The sequence below is a fragment of the Salvia miltiorrhiza genome, chromosome 1 (genome assembly GCF_028751815.1).
Source record: "Salvia miltiorrhiza cultivar Shanhuang (shh) chromosome 1, IMPLAD_Smil_shh, whole genome shotgun sequence".
In the NCBI taxonomy this organism is placed as follows: domain Eukaryota; kingdom Viridiplantae; phylum Streptophyta; class Magnoliopsida; order Lamiales; family Lamiaceae; genus Salvia; species Salvia miltiorrhiza.
The window spans coordinates 61,025,704-61,050,411 of record NC_080387.1 but is presented as its reverse complement, the minus strand read 5'-3'; the positions used below and the strand labels follow the sequence as shown (position 1 = coordinate 61,050,411).

At 37.4% G+C, this 24,708-nt stretch overlaps 2 protein-coding genes across 2 annotated transcripts; one reads left to right on the top strand and one right to left on the bottom strand.

Moving 5' to 3' along the window:
• Positions 1 to 1,302: 1,302 nt before the first annotated feature.
• Positions 1,303 to 2,929, bottom strand: LOC131000991 (uncharacterized). The gene has a single exon (XM_057927146.1). It carries the CDS (start codon positions 2,490 to 2,492, stop codon positions 1,530 to 1,532), a length of 963 nt encoding a protein of 320 aa, XP_057783129.1. The 5' UTR covers positions 2,493 to 2,929; the 3' UTR covers positions 1,303 to 1,529.
• Positions 2,930 to 19,907: 16,978 nt separating this feature from the next.
• LOC131011125 (uncharacterized) lies at positions 19,908 to 20,804 on the top strand. The gene is made up of 2 exons (XM_057938907.1): positions 19,908 to 20,259; positions 20,374 to 20,804. The coding sequence occupies exons 1-2, from the start codon at positions 19,908 to 19,910 to the stop codon at positions 20,802 to 20,804; spliced, it is 783 nt and encodes a 260-aa protein (XP_057794890.1).
• The last annotated feature ends 3,904 nt before the right edge of the window (positions 20,805 to 24,708 follow it).

Below are 24,708 nucleotides of genomic sequence, written 5' to 3'. Positions count from 1 at the left end.
TCCCCCTTCTCTCTCTCTCAACAACGAGCGGCGCCACTGACTCTACAGAGCTCCGGCCACACGGAGCCCCCACCGCCGCCGTTCTCCGTCTCCACCGCCGTTCTCCGTCTCCACCGCCCCCTCTCCTCTTCTCAGTTCTTGATTTAGGGTTCTTCATTTGCAGATTCGATTAATTGAAGCATTTTGATTGTTGCTGAATTTCGATTGTTGCTGATTGTTTGATTTTTGATTGTTGCTGATTGTTTTGATTTTCTCAGTTCTCTAATTGTTTTGATTTTTGATTGCTGATTGTTTCATTTTTATTCTTGCTGAATTTGCAGATTCGAAAGTTTGATTTCTCATTTTGATTTAGGGTTCTGTGAAGCATTTCTGAGTTTGATTAATTGAACAAATGTGATTAAGGAAAATAAGAGAACACTTAAAACATTAATTGTTGGTGGACCACACCATTTACCTACCAAAAAGTGACTTTCTTAATCTCCGTGCCTAAATCAACTGGGCCTATTGGCCTGGGACGGAGGGAGTAATAAATAGATGACTCAAGATTCATGAAACGAATGGAGTAATATAAATGAATTAGATTCAGTGTACCACACGTAATAAAAGGTCCGAGTATCTTGCCATTATTCTAAGAAGGTGTTTTTAGGAAAATGATTTAATTTTATATGGTAGATTAATTTCAGCTAAGAAAACATGAAAGATAAATTTAACTCGAGAGTCGAGATTATAAAGTCTACAATAGATAAATTGGGCTTTACGGGCAAATAATCTAAAAGTATTGACCCACAATGGCTTGCATTACTGAAGTTGAATATATGAGGCCCAATTAGGCCCACAATATTAGGGTAAGAAGAATGTGTTAGTGTTTTGACCTAAAATAATTTTCATATATACTACTAGTATATATTTTTTGGTAAGATAAAATTTCATTAATTGATTGCTTCATTTCGAAAATATACGAATTACAACTGATACGCCGCCGTAATGAGTTATGGGCAGTTTTTTTAAACATAGATATAAAACTTAAATCTTAATATTAAAAAGAATATTTTATCGCATTTACCATTTATATTCAGAGATGCGCCACAAATTGAAAAGATTTCGATATAGAAAGGTGGCTCAAAATTTTCTTGATTTCGACGGACGGGAGCATAAGACTACATGAATAGACATAAAGCCAAAGTCCGAGTGTTTTTACACATTTGAGTTGAGATACAAAAGTTTGAATTGAGAAAAAAGAGAGAAACTTTTAAATATAGCTTAAATAAGATCTTACAAAAAACATAACATGCATCCAACATATGCAAATAAAATAAGAAATGCTTTGCAGATTTGTACAAATCACGAGACAACAAAAGTTGAATTCTTATCTAAGTCTAAGATAGATAATTGCGAAATGAACTTCGACTCCACGACTTAGTTTAGTACCACCTAAAATGGATCCGATAATTTCAATCATATTTATATGAATGCAAAAAAAAAAACTTCATAAGGTAATTTCAATAGAGCTTCATAAGATTGAAACACTTTCAACCTCTTGATGCCTCCTTTTCTAAAGATGTCTTATCTCTATCGCCTCTCCGATCAGCGGCGCCTACGGCATACTTGCTCCGGTGGTGATCAGAGAATAAATTCATTTTACCGGCTGCCACGTCGGATCTCAGATCAATCAAAGCCTTGCTCAGCATCCCATTCTCAGCTTGAATTACCTCAAGCTGTTTCTTCACCCCCAAACACGCCTCAGCCACATCATCGTATGCCGGACCCGATTTCTGCTTCTTCGAATCGCCTTTCGCCACGTGTTCGATCCCAATTTTATCCATCACCATGAGCGGTAGCCTAATCCCAGCCATCTGGTCACTCTCCTTCCCCACCACCACCGCATCCATTTCCTCCGCCGCCTCCCGCGGCGGAACCCTAAACCCCCACCGGAGATTCACCACCGCGAAATCGCGCAACGGCACCGACGTCCGCGCGGTCAGCTCAGTGCCTTTCAGCAGCCCGTCCACCACCATCCCCGCCTTCTTCGACTCCGCCGCCGGGAAAAACCCACTCCCGTTAAAATACCTGCCATCCACGAAATCCTCTCCGCCTGCATTCAATTTCTCGCCCAGATTCTTCACCGAGGCCGACGAGTGCGACTTCTTCAGCGAGAAATCGCCCAAATCGGGCTTGAAGTGGATGAAGAATCTAGGGGTTTGATTCCCGACTAAATTGAACTCGGCGCTCATCACCAAAGGGCTTTTATTGGGCGAGCCGAAATGACCAATCCCGGTCTTGAAAACGAAGCTGAAAGGGTTTCGCGAATCATTTGGGCGGTATGAAAATTTGATCGAGGGGCCGGAATCGAGGAAGGTGCTGAGGTTTAGAGATAATTCTTTCGAATCGCCGGCTGAAACGCCGGATTGAAAGGGAAAATTCATAATATTGAGTGGGATTTTAGCTCTGAGCAAGGGCTTCTGCTCATCCCTAAATTTGATTGAAGCCTTCATCTTCAAGGGATGATTGAGTGCTGCGTGAGACTGGGTGTGAGAGTGTGGAATTTTGTGGTGGTGGTGATGGAGATATTTATAGGGAGGAGAAAGCGGCGGAGATGTGGCTGAAGAATGGGCGGAGTGAGAGTGAGCTAAGGTGGAGCCTGGTTATTCGGCGTACGTTGAGATGGTAAAATGACGATTTTGGTGTTCGGTTTATTGAGATGCGTAGGGTTTACTAGTTGAGTTAGTGGACATTATTTTGGGGGTATATTTGGAATTTGAGCAGGTCTTGACGTGTAGAGGGCGAAGTGAAATTTGAAAATTATTTTGAAATTCAAATTGTTTTTGGAATTATATGGTTTTGAATCTTTTGATACTATAATTGATATGGATTATGGAGTATTTGTTGACTTTTTCTTACTTAGCAACAAAGATGCCGCTGGAAATTTAGAATTTTGGGATTACCTCATCTTTTTTCAAATTTGCTGGACCCAATTTAGGTTATATTTTGTTGCAACTATTTCGAATTATTTCAGTTTTTTCTTTTTGTATTTTGTTTGTTGAGATTTTTAAAAAAATGTCTAGCTTTATGAGAACGACCTTAGGTTTATAAAAATAAATTTATTAATTTTATCCTCAATTGGAGCATTTTGGAATAAACAATGGAAAAAATCAGCTGATTGGATCTTAATTTGACAGTATTGTATCAAATCTATATATATGTATATATATATATAGGAAGAGGTTCTAATAAAAACCTCTGTTAAAATGAGAACTAGGAACCTAATCTTAACCTTTTAAATATTAGATCTAATGGTTATGATTTAGTCAACAAAAGAAACTATGCATCTATTATATTTTACTGTGCACTTAAAAAATATGCAATTTATGCAATTGAAACCAACAATGCAAAATACTCAAGCAAATCGAAATTGTGCATCTATGCAATTGAAATCGTGCATCTATGCAATCGAAATTGTGCATCTGTAGTTTAATCTCAGCCCTCTATTTTATTTAAATCAATGACTTTAAATTGGTTCCTAGTTTTCATCTTAAGAAGAGTTTTTATATTAACCCTACCCTATATATATATATATATAAGCAAAATAAATCATATCATACGTGGCGGCGTATAATCACTCTATTCTAATTTTCCTCAATTCTCATTTATTCTTATTTTTCTTCTAAATCTCTAATCAACAACTCCAAATATATATATATATATATAAGCAAAATAAATCATATCCTATATGGCGGCATATAATCACTCTATTATAATTTTCCTCAATTCTCATTTATCAACAACTCCACCTCAAATCAAACTCTACTAATTATAAAATCTATATAAATATTTATATATAATGATATGATAAATATAATATATATATTATTGTTATCACTATTTATGAAAATAGATAAATATTTATGATATAAATAAGCGATCAATTAGGCAATCGTGATACCTATAAGGCTATAACCAATATTATTTAAAATTATCTACGATTTGATCTTGACATAGATATATATTTATAATATTGTTTGAATTTATTTCTGATTTTTACAAAATCTATATCTAAATTATCATATATAAGAAAGCATCGTTTATATAATTACATTCCACTTTTAAAAGTATAAAAATCTATATATAATATAAAAGAGGAGTTTAACGGTAATATTTTCCCAGCAAATTTCTTCTACTATTTCTTTTACGGTTTTTTTTTCTTCCAGAATTTTTGGGCGTTTGAATAAACGTGTGCTCTTTTTTTAATCAATAGGTAGTTTTCTCTCTCTCTTCCAAATCTAAGTTCTCTATGACCAGAAAAAAAGAGCACATTTTTTCTTATCAATTAGCAGTTTTCTCTTCGACTCTTCCAAATCTAATTTCTCCCGTACCAGAAAAGAAAAATATGAGTATACATAAATGAGAGACGAGCACAAAAAATGCACTCAAAAATCGTAAATCAGCCGAATTAAGAAGAGAAGAATCATGGACGAAGAAGAACACGAGACCAAATTTGGGAGCGAAACACCGAATAGAAACGTGAGAAAATACTATTCGAAACACCAAATCATTGTTCGAAATGGTATATGAATAATTCGAAATTATTCGAATTTTTTATTCGATTTTATGGGTAAATAGGTAGAAAGAGAACAAGAATTAGAAAAAGAGATAAAGGAGGTGGGGAACGAATGGATTTGCTGCTCGGCTAAGAGATGGGAGGACGGCGACGGCGGTGGTCCAGTTGGTTGTTGTTGTTTGACCAATCGTTGGTGGCGGCGAGACAATGGCGGGCATGTGTTGCTAGCGATTCTGCCGGATTTGTTTAGGGGGAAGGTTTAGGAATTTTGAGAGATAAGATGGAGGCAAACTGCCGCATTTGAGGAAAGGGGTAGATGCAGAAGTTTGGAGTGCCGGAGAAGATAGGGATATGAGGAAGGGAGACTAAGGGACTGTGTTAAAACTATAAAAAGGAATTGGGCTTTTAAACAAAAAAAAAATGTTTTGGGCCTCTATTTAAATACTCCCTCTGTCCCAAACGAAATGGCCTATTTCTTTTCGGCACGTAGATTAAGAAATGTGTATAAAGTAGATAAAGTGGGTTGATGGAAATTATTTAAATATTAAGTGTAGAGAGAGAGTGTATTGCCAAAAAAAGGAAACAGGACATTTCGTTTGGGACAACCCAAAAAGAAAAACAGGACATTTCGTTTGGGACGGAGGGAGTATAAAATTGAATACTTTTATAATTATGAATATAAAATTATATATACTATGTTTGTATACTTAAATATTTAATTGAATAATTATGAATATCAAATTAAATATCATAATTTAATATTAATTTGAATTGGATTTACAACCATAATCAAGTGATGATCAAATTTAAAAATCTGTCACTCATCTTCGTGGAATATTTGATTTTTTTCCTATTTTCTTTACTTTTTTACATTAATTTTACTTCTCTTTCTATATTTTTGTTATATATTAGTTTTTGCACTTTTATTTATGAAGTTTTTAGTTGGAACAATTTTTAATGCAATTAAGGAAAATGAGATTTATACATTCATTTTAGAATCATTTAATTTGAATAATAATTTTTAAAAAAATTGAATTTGTAGTTGTGGATGAATATTAGTTATATATATATATATATATAAGAAATATAATTACTTATATAGTTTCAATTTATTTGATTTGTAATTATATTTGTGTATTATTCATTTATTTACAAACATATTTTCTTATATATTCTCAGTTAAACTTAATATTGAATTGACATTTATATATATTTAAAATGCAATTTTAAATATATTTTACATTTATTAGTTTTTATTTAACATTTTCACAGGCACGCTAAAGTTTGATATAGAGATGTTTAAATAAATAGATTTTTTTATGTTAAATTAATTTAACTCGTAAATGGTAAAATTTTGCCATTACATAATTTATTTTTAATTATAAAATAGTATCGATCCGTGCATCGCACGGGAGGGCGGACTAGTAAGTCTAAAACAATTGTTACAATAATGACACATTATCTCCAAATATTTTATATCTATAGTTTATATATATATGATCTCATGTGAATGTTCTTGGGCTGTTTTACAATTTATTGTGTTATTATCAATATTTAGAAGTTTATATTTCATTAATCAGTTACAATATTCATATACTAATATTCTCATCCGATAATAGCACAGATGCACCTACAGAAAGTAGTCTTCGCAGTCGAATGCAAGGATTTAATTAGAAATACCAACTATGAAATGCCCTCAGATGATATTCATATACTAATATTCATCTAAGCTAACTTTATAAAATTTTGTTCACAATTTAAATTTTATTTCGGGTGTAACTAAAATTTCCACAATGAAGATCTTTCTGAAGTTGAATTATTATTTTTTTGAAAACTTTCAGAAGTTGATTAAGATAGTGATTATCTACAATTATAATCAAAAAGGCTATGACGAAGTACACTCTATATATATTCTGGGTATCATTAGACTGCCACAAAAACATCACATGCAACAAGATTAGCTCAGATAGCGATTTAACTGGGTTTCTCGAAAAGACAAAGCTTATTATTTGAGATGAGGCGTCAATGACGCACAAATACTGCTTTGATATTATACATAATTTTTTCCATAATAAATCAGACACATGTTTCTGGTTTGAATGCAGAAGAAACAAAGAATTCGTAGAATGGATACTTAAAGTAGGTGACAGTACTGTTTGTTAAAGTATTAGTGATGAAGAATTTAATGTGACATTGTCAGAAGATATTCTTATACGGGATGCAACAAATCATATTGTAATTATAGTGGAAAACATATACTCTGACATAATGAATATTAATGCATCTAATCTAAAAAATTTATTTTTTATTTTAAAATTATTTTATTCAGTACTTTATTTTATTGAAATGAAATTTATGAACAAAAAATTATATTAGATAATTATATTATATTATAATAAAATATATCCGTCGAATTTCGACGGGCTCCTTACTAGTGTAAAAATTTATACTACAATCTATTCATGTTTTGAAGGTACATATAAACTGAAAATACTTTCTTCAAAAACAAAACGTTAGATACTATCATACTAATATAAAAAATATATTAGTGTAATGTGCCAAACTGAAAATATGCCAAACCATAATAAAAGAAATGGCCCATTAAGAAAGGCCCACTATTAACTCATATGCTTGTTATTTATTAAATATCCTATAGTCCTTGATTTTCAGTTCACTTTTACCATAGAACTTCATAAATCTGCTACTAGTTTTTCTCCAGTCTCGTTTGTTGAATTTAAATTCATTGACGAATGATGATTGAATCATGGAAATGCTGCTTATGATTTTTGATTTGTTTATAGTTAATACCGTAGAGAAATTGTCTTCGTTTTGCTTTTTCTATGCTCATCTCAATTCAATGCCCAAGTAATTACATGCCAGGAACCTCCTGAGGAGTCTGAACCGAAATTCAATCCTGGCCTTTTACTGGCGTCAGAATATGCTTGGACGAGAAACCTTTAAAAACTGGATATTTAATTTGGGGGCTATGGGCTACGGGCAATGAGGCTATGGGGCTATAGGGTGAAATAGTAAATTCATATTTATTTATTATTATTTTAATTAGGGGGCTATACTGAGTAAATCGAGGGGCTATGAATAGAATTGCCCTTATTATTTCTTCCATCCAACTTCGTTTGACATATTTTTCTTTTTTAGCATAATTAAAGCATTCACTGCGGATGTTTTTTTGAGGTAGTTGATTTCTTACCTGGGATATTACCATAATGTGGGTGAAGTATGGGGTAGCTAGAAAAATAGGGTAAATGAAATATTGTGTAGGTAGTTAAGGGCATGTGGGCCCCACCTGAGGTGCAAGTACAATGTTGAATGCTCCCAACTCACATTGCTTGAGTGGGTGCAATGTATGCGTCAGTTGTGCCACTGGACAAGCAAAATGGCGCGGGTCCCAGTTGATTCAAACTCTATTTTTTACTGTATTTTTTTTTTCTTTTTTTGTTTGTTATCGCTGGGCATTATTTTTTATTTTTTATTCAATTTAGTCATTTCTCTTTTTTTTTATCATTTTTTCTTATTACTTTTTTTATATTATTATTTTAATGAAATTGCATAAAATGGTAAAGAGAAAAGTACTATATATACACCATAAATTTCATATTTCTCATAGCATCTTCATCTACAATATTTCTTATTTTTCACATTTTTTGTTTCACAATTTTCATGAGTGGGTTCTGAATTGGTTTGATCTTTTTGGATCAAATTATGTTTTGCAAAATTCAAGTTTTTCTTTTCAAACTTCTGACGGGCCTTCTCAAAATTCCAATGTTTGTCTGAATTATCTGAATTTTTTGGGTTAAATATGCCTAAACTTCAAATATTTCCTAACACTTCCATGACTGACAATGTTATCACATTTGGATTTTCATCTCAAATGCATCTACCTCAAGAGTTTCAACCATACATATATCTTTCGCAAAAGGTTTATGTTTTCAAACTCGTCAAGAAGGAACAACATAGATGAAACGAGTATTGACCAAGTGACACAATCTTCAGGATAGACATCTCTGCAAGGTATAGATAATATAAATATCTATGTCGAGCCACAGTCCAATGACGACAACCATCCTACTAGAAGACGCCGAACATTTTATTCAGATTTGGAGTATGAGGTTATTGCACAATGTTGGATTGATATTAATATCTATTCAGTTATGGGAAATGATCAAATGAGTGAGCAATTGTGAGAAGAAGTTGGAGAAACCTACAACAGAAATCGTCCAACAAATATTCTAGTGTAGCAACATAAACAATTGAAGGCACATTTCTACAAAATGCAAATTTGGTAGAAGGAAATTATTAAAGAAGAAAATCAAAGTTGACTGCATTCAGTCAAAGACGGAATAATAAGACAAAAAATGAGTTTCATCTATGTTGTTCCTTCTTGACAGTAACCTTGACAACTAGCCATGCCACAATCTTGGAGCTCAGCTCCATTAACCTTGGAAATCAACCTTTTCCCCAAATCTTGAAGCCCATATTTGCCTCAACCTTGGCGATTACCTCTGCCAAGTGTCAACCGTGGTGATCAGCTCCATCGAACGTCAACCTTGACGATCAACTCTGCCAACCTTAGGGGTCAGCTCCGAAAACCTTGGCACTTCAACTTTACTGAACATTGACCTTGGAAGTTAGTCCCGCCAAATGTCAACCTTGGTGATCTATTACAAGCCATAAATTCTTGCAACGAGACTTTGGCCTATTTGCCTTTATCAATGGGTCTTAGTATTAGGATTGCTTTGTAATATATAAATAAGATTATCATGTGTAAATTATCAAGTCATTCTTTACTCAACAACTAAAAATAAAACACTCATCTTTTTCTCTATATGCATTCAACACATTCTTCAAATTTCTCAACGTTTTTGCTCGATTCATTATTTTTTCTAAAAATTTTCGTTGAGATTCAAACCAGACTCAATAATTAACATCGATTCAGCGGTGGGAAACGATCAAATGTGCAAGAAAATGTGAGAACAAGTTTGAGAAACCTACAATGCAAATCGCCCTGTTAACACTCCAATGCGGCAACTTAAACAATTGAAGGTACATTTTTACAAAATGCAAAAACATGTTAAATTATTTTTTCTAAGTGCATTTTTGTTATTTAGAATTTTGTTTGTGTGTTTTAGCAATTTCCTTTTCAATAGTATTAGTGTTTGAATTAAATTTTTTATTTTTAACACAATTATATTATTTTTTTAAGTATTATATAGCATTTTTTTATTTAAAAAAAGTATTTGTGTAATTATATTATTATTTTTTAAAAATTGAATATAAATACAAATTCTAAGATACATATAATGTGGAAAAAATAGTTTTTATGATGATGAGGTCCATGAAAAGTTAAATGTGAGGTAGTATCGTAATGGATAAAATTTGAGATAGTTTCAAATAGACATAGATGTTGATATGATACTGGCACCACAATGAAGCAATATCATAGTGAATGCTCTTATTTAGGAGGGTAATATTATAGTGTAAATGTGTGTGAAATGATTATCCAAAAATAAAAAGGGCTAAGTCAAATGAAACAGCTCGAAAATGAATACATGCAAAGTTAGATGGCTCACAAAGAGTATTTGATTATTATTATTATTATTATTATTTAGGGGTTGTGACAAAAAAATACACGAACTTGGGTAAAATTATAATTTTCACATGAACTTTCAATTAAGTCAAAAAATACATGAATTTAATTTTTTATTGCAATTTTCATCTCGACATAGCTCCGATCAATTTTATTTTGACCAAACGTTGACGTGGCATAAATAAAACCATGTGGCGCTGACGTGGCCTCCGAGCCTTTAAAGTCTAACCCGAGAGAAGCAGCTTCGGCCTCCGAAGTCCCTTCTCCAGTCGGGCAAGCTTTGTTCCAGCAGGTTACATGAACTTTCGACATTATAAATTTTTATTCGATTTTTGCTTTCATATGTGCTTTAGAATTTTTACCCGATTCTATTTATTTATTTTTGCTTTGAAGGTTCCTACTAGATTCTAATCCCTAAGCACTAATTCTATATTTGTTTATTTTGGCTCCGACTGCCTACGCTAATTTTACCGAAAGCCAGACTCGGGTGAAAATTGCAACAAAAATATATTTTCATATATATTTTGACTTAATTGATAGTTCAAGTGAAAACTGTAATTTTTACCAAAGTGTGTATATTTTTTTTTACCACAATCCATATTATTATTATTATTGTTGTTGTTGTTGTTGTTGTTGTTGAATTAAATCTTTGAAATTAAATAAGACTAATGATCCCCCCCTAAAAAAAAACTAATTACTTGAAAAACATAGATCAATTGCTTTCTATTTTTTCTGTTTCACTGTGTAGCTGTCTTTCACTGTTTCAAATTTGTAGTGCTTGTCTAATTTCAAAACCATGAATTTGAACGATGGTTGCAGAATATGTGGATTTTTGAAATCATCTAGTTGTTTGGTGTTACAATCACGAAAAATACTCATAACTTTGCCGGCCCTATTCATATTCTCTTAATTTGTGGTGTTTATCTTGGTTAGTACGTAATTCCGACCCTATTCATAGTCTCTTAATTGTGTGTTTTGTTCCTATTTTTTTTTTTTTGGTAATGTTAGTGATCTAGTATGTATAAACTATTTGTGATGAAGAAAAAAAAATATTGTACTGAATTCGATAGAACTTGAATGAAGATGTTAGTTTCCATACGTGGAGTTCCATCTCACCGTGTAGCTTTCTTTCACCAGTTCAAATTTGTGGTGCTTGTATAGTTTTAAAGCCACGAGTTCAAACGACGGTTGCAGAATTGCGACTTCCTGAAATCATCTGACAACCGCAGTATTAGAATCACAGAAAATACTTGTAATTTTACCGCGAAACTTTATCTTGGTTAATATGTAATTCCAACTCCGTTCATAATCTCTTAATTGTGTGTCTTGCGGGTTTTCTTTATATAAAGTCGGTGATCTAATGTGTATAAAGTTTTTGCGAAGAAGAAAAAAATTGTTGAATTTGATATAACTCGAATGAACATCGCGCCGAAATACTTCTCCTGTTTGTTGTCTCAGGATTTAAACTACATAAACAACTGCATGGTAATAGTTATTTAACTTTGCTATGCTCAAAATAAACAACACTAAAAGAAATCAAGAAAGACGTAAATATAGTTGAAAATTTGGGACTTTGTATATTGCCTAGTAAATCGCGAATAACTTGTATCATTTACAATGAGATCAAGGCATATTCATAGTCTAAAAACATTAAGAATCATTTTAGAAACAGAACTTCATTCATATTTTAATAAAACCAATACTCTTCAAGTCAATCCTCATCTTTAAGTCAATCTCATATTTTATCGAAAATACGATAGTTGTAAGATTACGTCAAATCCTGCATAATCAGGGTTTCCAAGATATCCAACGTTGCCTTAAGCTTATCAACTGTCAAATCTCTTTAAATCCGCTTTCATTCGTGGTGCTTTAAACTCGGAGACGTAGGCAACACAATATTGTCCTCATCAAACTTAATTATCAAAATGTACAGTAATTTATATTTTTTGAAGTTGAATGTCTTTATAAAACTATAATAAAATTAGTAATATTTTCAAAATTAAAAAGATAAAATTCATAAATTTCTAAACTTATATAAAAAAGATCCCACGTCCAAATAAATATGACTTTTGGTAGTTGTATTTGAGTCAAATCAATATTTTAACAAAATATTTTTATCAAGGATCATTATTAGCCAGTTAAAATGTTCATCAAAATATCCATATACTTTTCTTCCATGCTTCTACTAAGCAAGAAGATTCTATAGAACTTTTTTTATGCATGATAGTAAAAAAGTTTTTCTATAACTTTTATTTTTTGATGCATATATATTATACAACTCGTACTTTTTTCAAAATACTCTATTCGTCCCAATTATATAGTCTGATTGAATTTTGCACAATAATTAAGAAAAATATTGAAAAGGAAAATTATAAAAGTAACTTCTTAATATGCTCGTATTTATTCTTCGACGACACATTAATGCTAAAGTTAATCAACAAATTAAATAGAGCTCTATTCGTAAATGATTTAAAAATGCATTACCTTTAATAAAAATAGGTCCATATATTTGGGACATTCTAAAAAGAAAATTAAATCTATGTAATTGAGATGCATAGAGTATATTTTTTCCACGCAGTTGAGGACAATTGAGATAAGAAGAAGTTGGATGATTGTTTTGAGCAAAAAAATTATAATCTTTTCAGTATTAATTTATGAAATTTTTTTAGATAAATTTGAAACTGGTGAGTACATGCATAAATTGTAGATCTCATGTTATATATTTAAATTAATAAAGCAAAAATCATAACCAGGTGAATTAATCCAAAGAGAGATCAATGAATGAATAAAACTCTTAAATTGTATTGTTGAAGTGAAGTGAAGTGAATGTAAATCTTTACAAGACATGATTGTTGGGTATTTATACTATTCTACGCGACAATGGTAATTTGGTCTTTCCATAGACTCACGTACACTGCACTGCACTGCACGTGTTCGTGAGTGCGACATTTACAAAATTAGGCAAACACTTCCCAAAACTGATTCTTTATCCTCTTGTGACAGGGTTGTTCAGCGAGGAACACGTGTGTTCTGTGATCATTCCACAACCGTGGAATGTAACCATGCGACTCATGAAGTCACTCAACTATAAAGTCCATCCCTGTTGAGGGTGTGTAGCCCTCTGGATGATCCAATCATGTTGGCTTTCTTATGTTTCATTATGCCACCCGCTTGTCCCCGACACCGCTGCATGCATAGCTATAATAATAATAATAATAATAATAATAATAATAATAATAATAATAATAATAATAATAATAATAATAATAATACAAATCCTGATCAAATATACAAGTAGTTTCACTTCCTCCACAGCCCTATGGGCCACATTGCTAGTACCCGTACTTTACTCCTCATTAGTACGTCCATTCGTGCGGATGTGTGACGAACATCGAAATTAAACAATGTATTCAAATAAATAAATATAAATATTAAATAAAATTAAAATATAAACAAATACAAAACACGTCTTAAAAATAAAATAATCTACATCAATTATTCAATAAAATCATGAATTTTAAAATATAAATTTTCAAATTTTTATAAAGTGTAATGATAATTACAGTTTTTATGTGTGTACAACTTAATAAAGTGTAATGATAATTACAGTTATTGGGAGGTATAACTCTATAATATCCTCAAATTTTTGAAAGTGGAAATTTAACCTTTTATGTTTGTGTGTGTGAGTGATAATTACTTTTAATGAACTACTTTGATTCATATAATATTGATATTATGAGTTATTTTGTTTAAACAATTATAATTTGAGTTATTTGGATGTTTTTGGCCCTTTTATACTATTATTATATAGACGTATATTAGATTATTTAGTTCATGAACATTAATCAGTTATAATATCTTATCTATCATAGAGTAATCAATAAATATATATACACATTTATTGTATTTAATATATCGTTTATATAATATAATTTATTATTAATTATATATAAGTAAATCTTAAGTTTATTACATGCCACTATAGAAGTTATAATGATTGAAACATAAAAAGCTACTAGCAGCCCGAAAAGTCTCCTTCCGTAAAGCGGCGCATCTCTCCCTCTTCTAGGTTCTGCCGCCGCCGGCGAAGATCTGGCGTGGGAGAGTCGTCGTCTGGAGATCGCTACCGTTCTGAGGCCGGCGAAGACCCGGCGTGGGAGAGTCGTCGTCTGGAGATCGCTGCCGTCGTCTGGAGATCGCAGAGAGTCGTCGCGCGGGGCTGCTGCCGCTGCGCCGTCGGCCGCTACTTCGCCCAGAGCCGCCTGTTCGCCCGGAGGCTGCTGTTCCGGAGCTGGCGAATGACGGTAGAGGAGCTGTTGTCGACAGCGGACTGCTAGCCGGAGCTTGATTTGAGCCCGGCGCCGCTCACCCATCTGCCATCTTCCACCTCTCCAGATCGGAGTCCACTCCTCCTTTTCGGCCCAACACCCAGCGCGGCGCCGCTCTGACCTCTCCACCTCTCCAGATCGGAGTCCTCTCTTCCCCCATCTGCTGTGATTGAGCCGCTTTCCCACCGGTCCGGCAGTCCACCTCCATTCTCGGTTCTCCTGCCGGTGATGGATTCGAGTTCGTCGGAAGTCCATCGTGACAAGGGGGGCCTCAATCTTCCCCTGGTATCTTCTAATTTTGACAGGTCTCGATCTAAGTCCCCTGCCAATGTTCCGTCTCAGCAACCGCCTCTCGTAAAGCCGGGTTATTCTTCCGGCGCAGTGGCTGTTGGGCAGAAATCGTCGGGTTTTTCATCGGCGCAGAGTTTGATAGGTGATCCTAACCAGGCCATCCTTGGTTTGATACAGCCACTGCCGTCTATTGTTACTTCAGTAGCGCAGGTGCCGGGTTCGGCTCCGGCTGTTTCTTTCGCTGCGAAAGTAGCTGATAAAGTCCAACCCAAATCCCTTAAGAAGCCGGATGTTGCAGCGTATGGCCTCCGAGGACTTCCAATACAGCGAGAAGGAGAGGTTGTCACCCTCTCAGTGCCCAAATCGGAATATCAAACAAAGCTGGAAGAGTTTCAATTTGCACTTATCGGCAGACTTATCCAACGTAAAGGGGACAAGCCACGCACGTTCGCCGATCTCTCTCATGAACTTCGAACCATATGGCAGTGCGCCGACTGTCAACTGGTGCCCATGGCTAAGGGATTCTTCGTTGTTAAATTTTTGACGATTGAAGCGAAAAAGAAAGCTAAGGGGAGTTCTTTTCTCCAACTGTCAATTGGCCACGTACGCTTCCGTGAATGGACTAGGTATTTCGATCCGTATAAGGAAGTGTCGTCTCTGGCTCAGGTCTGGGTTCGGATATATTATCTCCCTGTTGAGTTATGGACTCCGGTGATTATTGCTGGCATAGGTCGTGTGCTTGGTCATCCTCTGCGAATTGATAACGCCTCTGCAACTGGTCATGTGGGACACTTTGCGCGGGTTTTGGTGGAACTTGACATGGCTTTGCCTATTCTCAACTCGATGTACATTGATGACGGCGATAGATCGTTCTACATTGAGTTCGGTTTTGAATCTATGCCCCTTTTTTGCTCGCGTTGTAAACTTACAGGTCATTCAACGGATAAATGCCGGAGAGCTGATAGGGCCACGAGCAAACAAAAGATCACTGAGCCTCCTGCTGTGGTTGTGAAGAATCTTGATAAGGGAGAGGGTCCGACTCCTGCATGGCAGCCCAAAGTTGATATTCTTAAACCTCTATCAGGTCCTGATCTTCTAGACGCGGCTACAGTGCCGGTTAAGAAAAATGATCTCCCTCTGGCGGGGGATGCTAACCGATATCAAGCGCTTGATGAGGATGAGGAAGTGGAGGAGACTATCATTGCGGACTCCAATTATGAAGCAGAGGCTTTAAATGAGGAAGAAAATGATGGGTCGCCTCACACGGACAAGGCTAGTGATAAGGAGGGCTCGAATGTAGAGGGAACTTTGGAGTTGGATCCTGGAACGAATAGTGGAGCTGTGGTAGAGCAACAACCGGTAGTTGGGGCAGAAGATTCAGCGAGCCAGCGGGTTAATTCGCCGATTAAGGAAGTTGATTTTGATAAGAAATCCATTCCTTCTCCGGATGACATGGCGAGTCGTATTATTAGGTTAGAGGACCAAGTTAATCAGGGGATGCAGTTGCTCTCGGAGCAGAAGCGCGGACGTGGTCGTCCAAAGGGCTCGGTGAAGGGACGAGAGCCTGTACATGCAATTCCGGAAGGTTGTATTAAAAGTCGTCTCAGGAATGCGGAAGAAATGGGTAACAAGCCGAGGGAGTTTGTGATTGACGTCACCAATAGGCCTAGTATGATTGCAATGAATAATGTCGTCCATAGGCGTTGGTCGGATGATTTGGATAATGATCCTGAGTTTCCTTTTTGAGTTGTTCTCCTTCGCTTTTTAAGTTTTGTTCCCTTAGTCTGCATTTTTGTGCTTTCAAGGGATGTTTTTTCTTTTTCACTTTTTAATAAATATCAATTTAATAACTATAGAAGTTATAACATTAAATTAAACTATTAAATTAATTTGTTGTCATGAGCTATGTCATTGTAACATTCATTATTAATTGTTGATTCAAAATTATCAATGTATAGTATAAGTATATATATCATTTTTAGAAACGATATATGAAAAATAATTAAAAATAAAATTAACTAATTACATCAATATATAGTCAATATTATATTCTCGATTATATACATCTCTTTTTCTCTCTCAATTACTGTAGCAATGCTCTGATGAGCCGTGGATCTTGACTTTCTTGCGATCTCTTTCCGGTCTGCCGCCGCCACCGAAGACCGGCGTCCGGTGCAGCATCAGTAGCGTCGGCTTACTGCTCGAAGATCCAGCAGCAGCAGCTGCGCGACTCGTCCGGTGTCGCAGATCGGGCTCGTCCGGCGTCGTCCAGATCGGGCTCGTCCGGTGTAGCAGTAACTGGTGCTGCTCGCCTTCTCCTGTTGCGCGTAGCCACCCCAGCGCTGCCCGCCTTCTCCGGTTGATTCAAGGTTGAAGATCCAGACGATTTGTTGCAGACGATTGATGAAGCACGATTTGTTTCAGAATCTGCTGCTGCTGCCCGCCTTCTCCGGTTGCTCGTCCGGTGAGTCGCCCTCTCAAGTTCCAGCTTCCGGTATTGCAGATTGAAGGTCCAGAGTTGCAGACGCTGCTCGCCCTCTGATTGAGGCGGGCTGCTGGCTGGGTGTTTGCTGGTGGCTGTTGGCTTCTTGTGGCTACGCCACACGGCGCTCGCCACCTACGCCTCCGCCCTGCAGCCACTGGAGAAAATGGATTTATTTGCTGAGATCGCCGGCACGCCGTCGAACGTCCACCAACCGATGCCGCCAACGTCGCCGAGCAAGTCATCGACACCAACCATGCAAATCAACCAACAACAGTTGTCGATAATGGTTGATAAGGCAGGGCTGAATCTGCCGCAAGTTTCCAATAATTTCTCTAATCATAGCCATGGAGAATGCCACGAAAAAGAGAAATTTGATGCTGAATCTTCAAAGGGTGTGGCTGAGGAATCTACGCCGACGTCTTTTGCTGGTAGAACTTATGGAAATTCACAGGATCATAAAATCTCATCATCCAATACTAGGGTTCCGGATTTGATCAAGTGGAACAATACTAAGAATGCATCGGCGACGGAGCTTCATCGGCCGAGCACCACTTCTTTTGCTTCGCTTCTGAGGAGACCACGACAAATTGAACGTACGCCGGATGTGCTTGTTCATCGCTTCACTTCGCTGCAACCGGATTTCTCTGGTGAAATACCCACGCTTAGGGTGCCAAAAGAGCATCTGCTGCCCAAGATAAATCAATTTGAGCATGCTTTAATTGGTCGTCTTCTTCTTAGGAAAGGAGAGAAGCCGCGTCTTCTCACGGATCTTAAACGTGATCTTCAGGTGGCTTGGAATATTGACAATGATTGGCAAATCATCCCCATGGGAAAGAGCTTCTACACTATTAAATTTAATACCGCTGAAGACAAGGCGTTAGTTCAGAAAAGCACTTCTTGGGAGTTACCGTTTGGAACTATGCGATTACGCAAATGGGTAAGATTCTTCGATCCCTATAAAGAAATTTCATCACTTTGTGAAGTTTGGATGCGCATTTATTATTTGCCCTTAGAATTTTGGACTCTGGATGTCATTACGGGTATTGGAAGGGCGATGGGATCGCCTATTAAAGTTGATGGGGCTTCTGCACGTGGTGCTGCTGGACATTATGCTCGAATTTTGTTGGAAATTGATCTCTCGCGTCCTCTTCCGGAGGCTTTGCTGGTTGACGGGGAAGAACGTTCCTTTCACGTCGAATTTGAATTCGAACAACTCCCCGCCTTCTGCTCTAAGTGTAAGATCACTGGACATTCTATTGATAACTGCAATAGAATGAAGAACAAATCCAAGGAGGATAGCAGGAATGGGAAGGCCAAAGACATGTCGCTGGGTAAAGACAATGAAATAATTAATAAGGGAGCTGCCAAGGATGTTAGGCCACCTAACTGGAAGCCTAAATCTTGGGACCAGAATAGGACTGCACAAGCTCACAGACCACAGATTATCACTGAAAATCAGTTTGGGGTTTTGGAACAGGTGGCTGTCGAAGAAGAGCAGATTATAAATCAGTTGGGGGTTTTGGAACAAGTTGCTATTGAAGAAGAGCAGATTCAGACACCGCGGGGAACAAAGAACCACAATCAGTCGTTGGCTTTAACTGATAGGAATGTTGATTTAGAGGATGTCAATGGAGATAGATTGACATCGGGTCCGGATATCTTACAGGCGATCACTATGCCGGTTACAGAAGAGATAGATTCGGGAGACGAGTCTGATGGGCAGTCGGATGGTGGCAATACACGGGCTGAAGCAGATTCACAACAGATCGTCATTTTTGAAAGTTCGGTCAATCAGGATAAATATTGTGAGAAACAGGAAAGAATGATGGAAAGCGCTATCAAAGCTCAGCAGATAGTGGAAACTTTCAGGAATTGTGAGGCGGAGGTGCAATTGAAAAAAAGGGGGAGACCGCCGAAAGATTTAGCGGCAAAGAAACCGATGATTCGTGGGGAAGAGAGTATCAAGAGTCGTCTCCGGAAGCCGGTGGAGCAGCAACCTAGCCAGCAACCTAACCAACAGGCTGAAGATTTCATCAAAAATAAACTTTACAAAGCTTGGGAAGCAGGAGATAAACCTCGAGATTTCATTATTACGTCAGGGAGCTCGAAGAATGATAGAGCCCTAAATAATGTGGCAGCCAAGAGTTGGGCAGCTGAAGTGGAATCGGGTGAAAACCCGAACATGAATTCTCAGTCTTTATGATGAATGTCCTCGTATGGAATGTTCGGGGCCTTACGGACGAGTCCAAACGAGTTTTAAAGGAGCATTGCGACTCCTTCTCCCCTGTGATTGTTGGGATTATTGAGCCTAAGACGAATATCAAGAAGACTTATTCTAGATTTTGGCGTTCTCTGAATCTTATTCCTTGTTTTCAAAATTCAAGAGACAACATGAGTTCGAATATTTGGGTTTTTTCTCATCCTTCCGTTACTCATGATGTGATTTTCTCCTCGGAGCAGGTGGTTATCATGAACTGCAGATGGTCGACGTGGAATTTTAAAATCGCGGTGGTGCATGGCGTTAACACGTATGCTGGCAGACGGAGTTTGTGGTTGGATCTTCTGGATCATATTGATGGTAATGTTGTCTTTATTGGCGATTTTAATGCGGTGAAAGGCGCCCATGAAAGAAGTAGTGACTGTATGCCTAACTCTACTGCTTGTGCGGAGTTCTGTGATTTCATTGAAGCCACCGGTTTCATTGAGGCGCCTACGGTTGGTCTGCATTACACGTGGTCTGGTCGTAGATTTATGCCTACACATGTGGAGTCTCGTCTGGATAGAGCCATTTATGCTGACTCTTTTGCAAATCTCTGGAGTTCGGTTTTTGTTCAAGCTCTTCCACGTATTACCTCGGATCATTCTCCGCTTATTCTTCATTGCATGGTGGATGCTCCTCCTCGCCATCGTTTCTTTAAGTTCCTTAACATGTGGACCTTACATCCGGATTTTCTCCATACGGTGGAACGGTCCTGGCAGATGGATACCGAGATTGGTTGCCCGATTTTTAAAGTTATGCATAAATTAAAGCGTCTTCGGCAGGTTCTTCGCGCGTGGAATCGGAATGTTTTTGGAAATGTTGATTCTTGCATCATGAATAATCAACAAGAGCTTTTGGAAATTCAAGATCAGATTGCCAGGGAAGGTTACACGGAGGATCTCTTTAATAAAGAAGAGGAAGCCCAAGCTAAGATCAACGTTGTGCTTTCCAGGCAGAGCTCGCTTCTACAGCAAAAAAGTCGGGTGTCTTGGCTTCAAGATGGAGACAGGAACACGAAGTTCTTTCATGCGATGCTTAGGTTTCGTCGTAAACCTCACATCGTTTCTCACATGGAGATCAATGGAGATATGAATTACGATCAAAAGGTTATTGGGGATCATATAGTGGATTTCTTCTCTTCTTTGTTTTCGACTAGCAGTCATACTAATACTGATATTACGACGGTTGAGGCGGTTATTGAGGAGATGGTCGAAGATCGTTATAATAATTTGCTCATTCGCTTGCCGGATGAAGAGGAAATTTCTGCTATGGTTTTTTAGATGGAGCCAAACAGCTCGCCTGGGCCTGATGGTTTCTCGGGTAAGTTCTTTCAGCATTGTTGGTCGATTATTAAAATGGATATTTGGTGTGCTGTTCAAGCCTTTTTCAGGAATTCTTATCTTCCTCAAGGCTGCAATTCTAATACCTTGGTGTTGATTCCTAAGAAAGATGTCGTCAATTCGGTCTCGGATCTGAGACCGATTGTTTTGTCCAACTTTCTTTACAAGATTATTACTAAGGTGTTAGCGTCTAGACTAAGCCAGGTTGCTGCTGTGTATCTCCCGTCATCAGTTTGGTTTTATTAGCGGCCGTTCCATTCACGATTGTATTCTGATTGGGTCGGAAGGCGTGAACTGTATGCATCGTACGAGCCGTGGTCAAAACATGGCTTGCAAGATTGACATCAAAAAAGCTTTTGATACTCTTAGCTGGGATTTCCTGCTTAACGTTCTTCGTGTTGCTGGCTATGATTCAAAGTTCATTAGTTGGATTGAGATTCTGCTTCATTCTGCTAGGATTTCTATTCTGTACAATGGTCAGCTTAAAGGTTATTTTGCGTGTTCAAGGGGTGTTCGTCAGGGCGATCCTCTTTCTCCTATTCTTTTTGGAATCGCCGAGGATGTTCTTGGTAAGCTCTTTGCAAATTGTGTTAGCGCGGGCACCCTTACCCCGATGCAAATGAGACAGGGAATTAATTTTCCCACTCATCTTTTATATGCGGATGATATTCTGGTTTTCTGTCACGCCACGGTCACGAACGCTCATACAATTCAGAAAATTATGGAATATTATGGCCACATTTCTGATCAAATTGTGAGCCCGGAAAAGTCGCAAATTTTTTTTACTAGCAAAGTTCCTTCTCAAACCTGCAGGGCTATAAGGAGCTTATTGAGATTTTCTCAGGGCAACTTTCCAATTACTTACCTTGGGGTTCCTATCTTTAAGGGTCGTGTGCGTGCCTCCTATCTTCGACCGATACATGATCGTGTGATAAACAAGTTCGCGAGATGGAAGGGATTACAGTTATCGATGGCTGGGAGGATTTGCCTGATCAGGTCGGTTATCCAAAGCTCCCTGACGCACTCCATGATGGTTTATAGATGGCCGACTGCTCTTATTAAGGAGCTCGATGCGTGCTGCCGTAATTTCCTTTGGACTGGCAACATCAAGCAGACGCCGTCTTGTTCTGTGAGTTGGAAGAGGGTCTGCTCGATTAAGGAGGAGGGCGGTCTCGGGGTAAGGTCATTCGAAATCATGAATAAGAGCTATCTCATGAAAATGGCATGGAAGGTGGTTGGTGGGTGTGAGTTCGGATATGATTTGATTAGAGATAGATATCTCGATCGCTTTGGGCGTAGTAAATCTCTGGTGGCTGCTTCTACTATCTGGATGAGCTTACGTGAGGAAATTGATGGTTTGGTGGCGGATTCGTACTCGTATATTGGTGACGGCGCTTCTACTTCGTTCTGGTATGACGACTGGCTTGGGTATAAGCTTATGAATAAATGCGGTATTCCGCTTTTCATGCTTCCATTTCTTACTCAATCGGTGGCTGATTATTTCTACGATGGGGTCTGGCATTTCAGGCAAGCCTTTGTTAATGCTTTTCCTGAGATAGTGTGTGATATTTTACTCACTCCTCTTGGTTCTGAGGGAGATGTGCGTTTCTGGAAACCCTCGTTGCACGGGAATGTCACTACTGCGTTGGCCTTCAACAAGCATTGTCATCATTTTCCGAAGGTGTCTTGGGGTTCTTGGCTTTGGGAATCTTTTATTCCGATTCGACGTTCTTTGATCTGTTGGCGTCTTCTTCATAATAGAGTGCCGACTTATGATCGCCTGATCCGCTACGGTATGATCATGCCAAACGTCTGTTTGCTTTGCTTAAAAGGAAGTGAGTCTCAGGATCACCTTTTCTGGAATTGTGAGCGTGTGAAGAATATTTGGGCTACGTTTCTTGGGTGGTTTAATTTCATGCAAGGGTTGCAAGAGAATGATATTCAGAGTTTCTTGGTTGCAGCTTGGCAGTATAAACTTAGTCCCCTCACCGGTAATTTCTGGAAAGTGGGTATCATCACGGTCATCTGGGCCATCTGGATGCAGAGAAACAATTGTATCTTTGATAATCAAAAGTTCGAAGCAAGTCGTGTCATTCACACTGTGAAAGTGGCTTTCAAAGAGATTGATGATAACTTTACTAAATTAGGCTATATGTGGAATTCTTGGTCGGATTATCTGATTCTCCGGGCAGTGGGTGTTACTACCAGGAGTGCTCCTCCTCCGGAGTTTGTAGAGGTGCATTGGTGGCCACCTGTGGCGCCGTGGATCAAAGTGAATACTGATGGCTCGGCGAAGGGAGCTCCGGGCACTATTGCTGCAGGTGGGGTGTTTAGAGATAATTGGAATGTGGTGCGTGGTTGTTTTCACTTCAAAGGTGGCTCGGGTTTTGCCTTCAAAGCGGAACTCCTGGCTGTTATCTCGGCGATTCAAATTGCTCACAATCGTGGATGGCACAAGCTTTGGATTGAAGCCAATTCCACCTACGTGATATCCATTCTTAATTCTCGTTCTTTAAATGTGCCTTGGCGTTTTAAGGCGGCGTGGAATACGATTTTAAAGATGTTAGATGCTTTCTCGCTGCAGGTTTCTCACATCTTTAGAGAAGGAAACAAGGCGGCAGATTTAATGGCTAACCAACAACGTTCGGAAGGGTGGTGGCCGCACGAGATTGAGGAGATTAGGGCTGCGGTTCGCCTGGACATGGCTTCGCATAGCCATCTGCGTCAGAAACGGTAGTTGAGGCTGATGGGTTGTTGTCTGATTCGGGTTTTTCTACGATCACTTGGCAGGCGTTTGGATTTAGGGATGGGGGTTGTGGAGTGTTTACGGAGATGGCATATACCCGGATGTTTTGCTCTCGTTTTTCTTTATTTGGGTTTGTTCTTCTTACGGCGACGACGTCTTACCGGCCGTTTTGTTTTTTCGTGGGGTGAGAGCCGGGATAGTTTGGGGACGATGGTTAGGCTGGAGTTCCAGAAACTTTCCCTTCCGCTCTTCCCTACTTTCGTTTTGTGTTTAGACGAGTACTCTTTTTCCTTTTCACGGTTTTCCCCACTGGGTTTTCCGTGAAAAGGTTTTAATGAGATTCGGCCCTTAGACTGCTCCTTCTGTGCTTTCAAGGGTTTTTTTGGGTTTTTTCTTTTCTTTTTTTTTATATATATATAAAATCACCATTGGAGATATTCTCGATTATATAGATAATGACTTGATTAATCTTATAACATTTCTTTTATACTTGTTGAGTAAATGTTCATAAAAGAAAGAATAAAAAAAAATACATTTGTTAAATGATCATAAATCTTATCTATATTAATATTTTGATATTTTTATTTGTGTTTATTAAATATTTTATATACATTTACTTAACATTTTATGATCATTTACATATTTAATATAGTTATATAGGATACAATTATGCTACAAATTCATCTAAAAATAAAAACTACAAATCATGAAAATGTGATAATTTCTATAAGTAGAAAAAATTACTATAACAAAAAAATATTTGTATAATTTAAAGTAGACGAAATGAGCAAATAAATATTTTTTTTAAAAAAATAATTATTTCTGAAAATAATAGATTAATTTTAATGGAAAAACACATCTTACTATTTTTAGAATTTATTCTCCTTTTATATATAATATAGATATAGATAGAAAAGAAAAAAAAGTCTCCAACTAAGCAAAAAGATAAATAAAATGGAACCATTTTTCATAAGACCAAGCAAACACGCAACTCCACCTAAATCAGGCCTATAAATTTGTAAAACGAATCACAGCCGTCAAATCTCCTTCATCAGCCCCTCAGTATTAAAACCTACCGCCCCCGCACCCCGCCCCCAT

Coding starts and splice junctions, on each gene's coding strand:
- LOC131011125 (XM_057938907.1), top strand. CDS start 19,908: ATGCCTAACTCTACTGCTTGTGCGGAGTTCTGTGATTTCATTGAAGCC. Junction 20,260..20,373: donor GCAGATGGATACCGAGATTG/GTTGCCCGATTT, acceptor ATAATCAACAAG/AGCTTTTGGAAATTCAAGAT.
- LOC131000991 (XM_057927146.1), bottom strand. CDS start 2,492: ATGAAGGCTTCAATCAAATTTAGGGATGAGCAGAAGCCCTTGCTCAGA.